The following is an 8024-nucleotide window of genomic DNA, read 5'->3' on the forward strand; positions in this document are numbered from 1 at the left end:
TGATTCTGTACATGACGCGCTCTGAGACACGGGAAGCGGATACTGTAATTGAGCACAGCCTGGTTTTTTTTCTGATTTGATACAGCCTGATAAATATTTAAGAGACAACAACGGATAAGTTTCAAAGCGTTTGGCTATTTAGCAGGGTAAAAATGCACAACTCACACAACAAACTGTTTCTCCGGTCAGACTCTGCCACAGTCTGATGAATGTGAAACGTAAACAGTTAACAATAAAAACTTGAGGTTGATCCTAATTTAGTCAGGGCTCTCTTTGAATTCTCAAACTGACTTTGAAGTTTTGCATATTTGCAGATCAAGAGAGGCGAAGTCTTCTCATTAACTGTGTGTTTTTGTAGAAACACACAGCTTGTCTTTCAACCACTCAGGCAAGTTGTAATAAATATTGAGATACTCTGAAAAATTTGATCTAACTGCATTTCTCCTGGCATTTTATTGTTCAGGTGGGGGTATTGCTGGAAATTTACTAAAGCACAATAATCTATGCACATCCACAGTTTCCATATGCTTGTGGTAGAGGAGGGATTGCTGGAAAAGTTACTAAATCAACATTTAGTCTACAAAAATCCACAGTCGCCTCATGCTTGTTCACGTGGGGGAATTGCTGAAAAGTAACTAAATGATAAATGATTTTCACACATTCACAGCTGCCTCATGTTTTCAGGAAACGGGATTGCTGAAAAGTTACTAAATAAACATAAACTATTCATATCCACAGTTATTGTTCAGTTATTGCTATTGTTGCTCAGGTGGAGGGATTTCTGGAAAGTTAATACATCAATATAATTTACGCATGTGCATGGTTGCCACGTGCTTGATTGAGTGCAGAGATTGCTGAAAAGTCACTAAATCAGCATAATGTACGCACATCCATTGTTGCAATATGCTTGTTCAGGTGGACAAATTGCTGAAAGTTACTAAATGAAAATAATCTGCACACATTCACAGTTTCCCCATGCTTTTCAGAAAGTGGGATTGCTGAAAAGTTAGTAAATCAAAATAATCTACATCCACAGTTGCCATATGTTTGTTCTAGAGGAGGGATTGCTGAAATGTTACGAAATCAGCATAATCTACAAAAATTCATGATTGCCACATACTTGTTCAGGTGAGGGGATTGCTGACAAATTCAGTCAATGTTATCTACATCCACTGTTACCTGATGCTTGATCATGTGGAGGGATTGCTAAAAGGTTACTAAAACAACATAATACACACACGCCCACAGCTGTTTCCTTCTCACTCAAGAGGAGAGATAACGGAACAAATTATTAAATCAAAATAATCTAATGCACAGTTACCACATGCTTGTTCGGGTGGAGAGATTACTGAAAAGTTATTAAATAAATATAATATACGCACATCTATGGTTAACTCTCACTTGTTCAGGTGGAAGGATTGCTGAAAAGTAACAATCAACATAATCTACATCTACAGTTGCCTGATGTTTTTTCAGGTTGGAAGATTTCTGAGAAGCTACTAAATCAACATAATCTAAGCACATTCACAGCTGCCACATGCTTGTTCGGGTGGAGAGATTGCTGAAAAGTTTCTTAACATAATCTACATCCACACTTGCTTCAGGTTGTTAACATGGAATGACGGCTGAAAAGTGACTAAATCAAACATTTACACACACCCACAGTTGCCATATGTTTATTCAAGAGGAGGGATTGCTGAAAAGCTACTAAATCAAAACAGTCTAAAAACATCCACAGCTATGCTTGCTCATGCAGAGGAATTGATGAAAAGTTAATAAATCAACAATCTAATCAGTTTCCATATACCAGTTCAGGTAGAGAGATTGCTGACGGGTTACTAAATCAACATAATCTAAAAACATCCATAGCTGCTTTATGCCTGTTCAGGTGGAGGGACTGCTGAAAAGCTAATGACTCAGTGATATCTATCATCCATTTCTGGATTCTCTACCCACTGTGCATAACTTCACTGAATGAGTAACAAACATGTTTCAACCAAAAATTCGCCAGATGCAGACACACACCTGCAGCTTCTGTTGGAGTTTCATAAGTTTTTTATTGAAAGAAACATATTTTTACAAATTTATTGTGCCTGATTTTGTTATTTCTTCTTATTTTCATCCTTAAACTACCTAAATTTATGCTTAACTTTATAATTTGGTCCATCTGAAGATGACATTTTTAAATATTAAATGATTGATCATTTGATCAGTTAGTACTTGAGTAGACTTTTTACTTTTACTTGAGTAAAAACATGTTGTAGTAGTTCTGCTCTTACTTGAGTACAATTTTTGGTTACTCTGCCCACTTCTGTGTAAAATGTAAAGTTATCATTCTGGTCACAACTTTTCCCTTCTCCACCAGAGAGAAGTGTGGGGGAAAAAATCACCCACAATCAGATCTAATTCCGGCTCCTCAGCTCTGCTGCAGAAGCGCATGATTGCCCTCCACAACTCCTCCTGACCTACATAACAAACCGGACAACTGGATAAAAAAAAAGACAGAGACCAAAAATAATACACCAACCGTGTGCCGCTTTGGGGACGGTGAGGACCCCCACCAGAGCGCCAACAAACACCCACCATCCGGCGCTCATGGTCGGACCTGCAGCGGGCGAGAAATCCAGATCCACTCCGGAGGAGAAACCCCCCTCTGTGCTTTTAAGCGTTTCTAGTTAGAAATAAAAGCGATTCCCTTTGTGCGTCATCGCTGCAGAGATCCAAAAGAACCAGGAGAAGCGAATGTAAGAATATATATAAAAAACAAAAAATAAGAATGAAAGAAATCAGGAGCGGAGACGGAGCGCGCCGGGTCCGACTCCTGAGCGCTGCGCTCCGGGGTTGGAATGCAGCGCGATCCGGTAACCTGGAAAAGTATCCTCCTCTTCCTCACTGCTCGGTCCAACTCTTCTTCACTTTTGAAATAAAGCCCCGCTGCCCAGCAGAATCAGACCAGAACCAGAACCAGCAGTAGCAGTAGCCGGGAGTCCTTTAAAAGCCGAGGCGCATGACTGAGAGAGGCGGTCGGAGTTTGCAGCCACTTCTACTCCCTCCTCTCCCCGGGAGGACGTCCCACCTCTGTCCGCTGCTGCCTCCACAATCCCGCCCTCCCTCCTCCACCGATCGTAATCTCACATGATGGGGACTCCGCTTCTGCGGGATTGGGATTAAACCACAAGCCAGAGAGGAATTTGGATCATCTGAGGGATTCGTCCTGTAATCTCATTTACTGCTGCAAAATCTGAGGTTTATAGAAATAATGAATCATTTCTCCTCCCTGCAGGGTCTTTCTGTGATATTTCATTTTATTATAAATATAAAACTTACAGTCCAAACTTTTAGCCTCTGGCAGACTATAAATGTCATTAAATTAAAAATGCTAAAATCAATTTGCTGTGATTTTCTGCTAAACAATAAACATTTTTAAATGAAATCTATGTATCATGTTGCCTTATTAAAAGAAAAACAATTTCAAATTTTTTGGGTCATCAATTGTTTTCTGTTTTGTTGGCTAATTTTTTACCATTCTTGACTTGTAGCTAGGGGCCAAATAAAATCCCTTCAAGGGCCACAAATGGCCCCCGGGCCACACTTTGGACACCCCTGACTTCCAGCATAAAGTCAACATTACAGAGCAAAACTACTAGTAATAATATTACAACTTTATTCTCTTAAAACTTACTTTATTCCATTATTAGTATAAAAGCATAAAGTACTACTTCCACTGACAGACTTTTTCACCTATAATATGGGAAATAATCAATGGAACAAGTACTTTTCATCAATATTAATAATAACATGAAGATCCTTATTAATCTCAAATTCCATAGAAAAAGGCTAATTGTGGATTAAAAAGTTTTATGATAGAAAAACTTCCATAACTACTCAGTCATGTTTCTGACATGCATTATTTACTAAAGTAACGATACTTTCTGAACTTTTAAGCATTTAAAACTTTTCAAACTGAAATTTTAAAGGATTTTATCGGGATTTTATGTCATAGACAAAAGTATTGTATATTTATGAATGGATGGAAGGTGACATGGTTTTCAAAAATGTTTAGGGGTTTTCTCGTAATTTAGTCTCAGTAGAAATGCAGCTGTTTTATTTCTGTCCTCAGAGGATTATTACACTGTAAAAAAAAAAACATCTTATCAAGTTGGTCTGGTTGTGCAAATATCATAGTGTGCGTGAAATAAAACAAAACTAACTTACAAGTAACTTTTCAGCAAGATATATGAGCTTGTGTTAAGTAAACATGTATGATACAGAATACGCCTGATTCAGATTATTCCATGATCTCTTCAACAGACAGAGAAGCCAAGAAATAAGGCGTCAATTTACACCAAGTGTGATGAAACAGGAAAATATATTAAGCAGATGGTTGAGCTTTTCACATGTTGATGTTAGAAGTATTTTTTTTTATCTGCAGATGCATCCTTTGCTACATTTTGAATATTGTATAAAATCACCATAAGTGGTTAAATAAATCTGCTGAACGCCAATATTTTTTCTATCTGATTAATCGATTAATTGTCAGAATAACAGATTAATCAATAACTGAAATAATAATTAGCTGCAGCCAAAATCACAAGCGACTGTCTATGCTTTGTCTAGGATTAGTGAATGCTGCAATCAGCAGGGTTTCTATAGATAGAAAACTTTTTAAACTAATTTAACTGAACCTAATCCACTGATTCATAACTAGGATAGATTGAGATGACTTTTTTTATTTTGTAAAGTGCCGCCCGATGACATTTGTTGTGAACTGACCCTAATAAACTGAATTGTAACGGAGCTAACGTAAATTTATTGTACGTCTGATTAAATCAACACTCATTACCGTCTGTGCCAGAGTTGCAATCGTTTTGGCTTTTTCATTGTACTTAATATTTATTTCGTTGTGACTTTTCGTCTAATTCAGTTGGTTTTTATTAGTTTTTAGATTAGGTTTGCTAGGTTTTATTAGATAAATACTCAAAAAGGTCAAAGTAATGTATTGTGATTACTTTTACATCGACTGAGTAATTAATACTCAACAGAAGATTTTCAAAAACAACTAATTGACTCTTTAACCTAACTTTTGCTGCCGCCATTTTGCGGACTAGCTTTCGTGCCGCCATGAGGATTATGGAGTGCCGTAATTTGCCGGCAGCTGACGTAAACTGCCAATCAGCTCGAAAAGCTAATAAATATATTCATAAACACACAAACGAAGGGTATTTTATCTCTAATTTCTGTATGTTTTAGTTACTTACATAAACGCATGATATAGTTTCAGTAAATCATAATTTTTCCTCACTAGGTCTGTAGGAGTGTGTGTGTGTGTCTGTGTGTGTGTGTGTGTGTGTGTGTATCAACTTGCTAGCTTACCTGCAGAGTGTAATGTTTAATCAGGAGTGCAGGTCTGAGATTCCTCAGTGTCACATGGCAGAAACCTGATCTCACTCAGCCCTTTTGTCCTCTGCCAAAAGCGCAGATCAGAAGCAGTTTCACCTTTTTATCCGCTGCTAATGCTTTTTTTCTGCACACACGGGCTAATTATAACCCACAGCTCGGAATCAGGACTTGTTCTGATGTCTCCGGAGATTTTACTCACTTCAGTCGCTTGGAAAGGTCAGGGGTAGCGTGAGATTTTACACCACAAATACAGAGATTTATAAACCAACAGGAGGTAAAAAAATAAAATAAAATAAAATAAACATCTTACTGTTTTCTCTGGAGTCTACGGCGGTGTGTTAGGGACATTGTAGATAGAGAAAAGAAGAGTAAAAATAAATAACATTCAGAAACTTTAGATTATCTAGGAAAAAAAACACAATAACATTTCTGAGCTTGGAAAGGCAAAAAAATTTCCAGGAAGATTTTTGAAATTTTGAGTTTAATCTCAGAAAGCTAAAAAAATATATATAATCTTAGTGTTATTCTCGTAAATCTTTGACCATTGGAACTCAAAAATTGCAGTTTTTTTCTGGAATTTTTTTTTTTTTTAGATTAATTGCATATTTTTTATTCCAAGTTTTGAAACTCTAAAAATGTCCTGTTTTTTTTCTGTAAAATTTCTGACATTAAGCTCAAAATTTGTTTTTTTTTTCTCATAAATTTACAGTTTTTGAAACTCAGAAATTAAAAAAAAAATTCTAGTAATGTTAAAAGATTAATCAAAAAATTTTTGTTTTTTAGTAGTTTTAAATGAAGTTGAACTTTAATTAAAAACTTGAATTTTTCTGTGTTTCCTAGAAATGATCTGACATTACTTCCAGAATTTCTGGGGGGGGATTCTTCCAAATTTCAAACTTTTGAAACTCAGAAATTTCCCAGTTTTTTTTTTTGGTTTTTTTTTAGAAAATTCCTGACATTAATCCCACATTTTTTGAGTTTTTTTCTCATAAATTTCCGGCTACTGAAACTCAAAAATTTCTTTGTTTTTTCTAAAAAAAAAAAAAAAATGTCTGAAGTGCTGACGTGATTAATCGCGAAGTTCAGAGTTTTTTCAAGTGTTGTTTTTACTTTTCAAAATCAAATTTCTAAAGCTACCAATACATTTTTGGATTGAGGACACTGAAAAATTGTTCCTGCAGAAAAATGAAACAAATTGTAAATTAGACAAAGTTCTGTTTGGAATTGTTTTTCTTTGTTTTTTGTTTTTTTTGTTAAAGGTGAAATGTGTCCCTAGTTTACTTTGGGGAGACAGAGTGTCCATTAGACATCAACAGTTTCATCCTAAACCAACATTTAATCTGAAAGTTAAAGGAGGCAGAACCGACAAAACGAAACAAACCACCAGACAGAAACTCGTTAAAGTTCTTTTCATCACTTTTACCATTTTCTCAGCTTTCACTGCCACAATTAGCCGCTGCTACGGCCTGATTCCCCCGAGGGAACAATAAAAACTTCAGACTTATCTCCGTCTTACAGTAAATGTCAACCTGAGGATGGATGTTTATATCCGGCTGTGCAGTTTGGAGAGATAGCATGTCCATGTCTTGCTTCCCAAAAGATGAGCAGGGAGTATTTTTCTTAATGTGTTTAGATGGGAGAAGATCCTGAAGAAGCTGAGATATAAAACAATATAACTATTATTTGATGCAACGGTTTTTGACCCTAAAATAAATAATTTATCCACAACCGGGCGGTTCTACTAAAACTGGGCCTGAATTATCCAGATCACATTAAATATCCGAACTGTTCTTTAGCTTTCACGTTTCCTCAAGATTCAACAGGCTGCAGAAACTCAGCAGCACATCGTGTAAACACTGCCCCCTGGTGTGCATCAGGCGGTATTACACCCAATTAGTGCAGCTGCAATTGGTCAAACTTTATGTTTAACACAAAACTTAAACACAAACTTAATTCGATTACTTGTAACAAATTACCTCAATTTTTTTTTAAAAAGTTGAGGTGTTTCCTCTTTTCAGTGTAGGCTTTTGTCATAAAATTAAAACAATCTAAAACAATCACAGAACATTTTGTCATTTAAAGCAGTTTGAAAGATACCCTAAAGAAAATAAGAGTCCACAAGACTGCCATTATTTTTAAACTTTGCACTGTAGATTTAATAAAAAAAATATCTAAAATTAAATATTTTAGAACTTTAATACGTCAGGATTATATGTGGATTAGAAAAAACATTTTATTTTTACAGCCAGGTGACTTGTATCACATTTAATGTCCTTAATAATCAGCTATATCATATATAAATTTTCAGGATGCAGGAGAAAGATTTATATAAACAAAAAAAACATTCAATGTTTTAAATAGGAGCTAAATTATTTTCCAACAATTACATTTAAAATGTAAAGAATGCTCCATTAATTTGGTGAAATTTCAAATTGAGTTTCAAATGAGACATGCAGAAATCATATATTAGAAGATATCAAAATAGACTCCTTAAGGTTTGTGACTTTAACTGGAGAACTGTAGAAAGTTTTGATTAGTAATGATGAATGTCAGGAAAATGTAACAATAAGAAGAAAGAACTGAATAGTTTCATCTTGTTTGTCCTTTTTGTTTAAAAATTAATT

At 35.5% G+C, this 8024-nt stretch overlaps 1 protein-coding gene across 2 annotated transcripts in view; it reads right to left on the reverse strand.

Moving 5' to 3' along the window:
• Positions 1 to 3353, reverse strand: part of fras1 (Fraser extracellular matrix complex subunit 1) — a 297850-nt gene extending 294497 nt beyond the window's left edge. For both annotated transcript variants that reach the window (XM_032578347.1, XM_032578346.1), the window contains exon 1: positions 2528 to 3353. In XM_032578347.1, the coding sequence (XP_032434238.1) occupies positions 2528 to 2597 (70 nt within the window). In that variant the 5' untranslated portion in view covers positions 2598 to 3353. The remainder of the gene's footprint in view (positions 1 to 2527) is intronic.
• Between the last annotated feature and the right edge of the window lie 4671 nt (positions 3354 to 8024).

This window comes from Xiphophorus hellerii, chromosome 12 (assembly GCF_003331165.1).
Source record: "Xiphophorus hellerii strain 12219 chromosome 12, Xiphophorus_hellerii-4.1, whole genome shotgun sequence".
In the NCBI taxonomy this organism is placed as follows: Eukaryota; Metazoa; Chordata; class Actinopteri; order Cyprinodontiformes; family Poeciliidae; genus Xiphophorus; species Xiphophorus hellerii.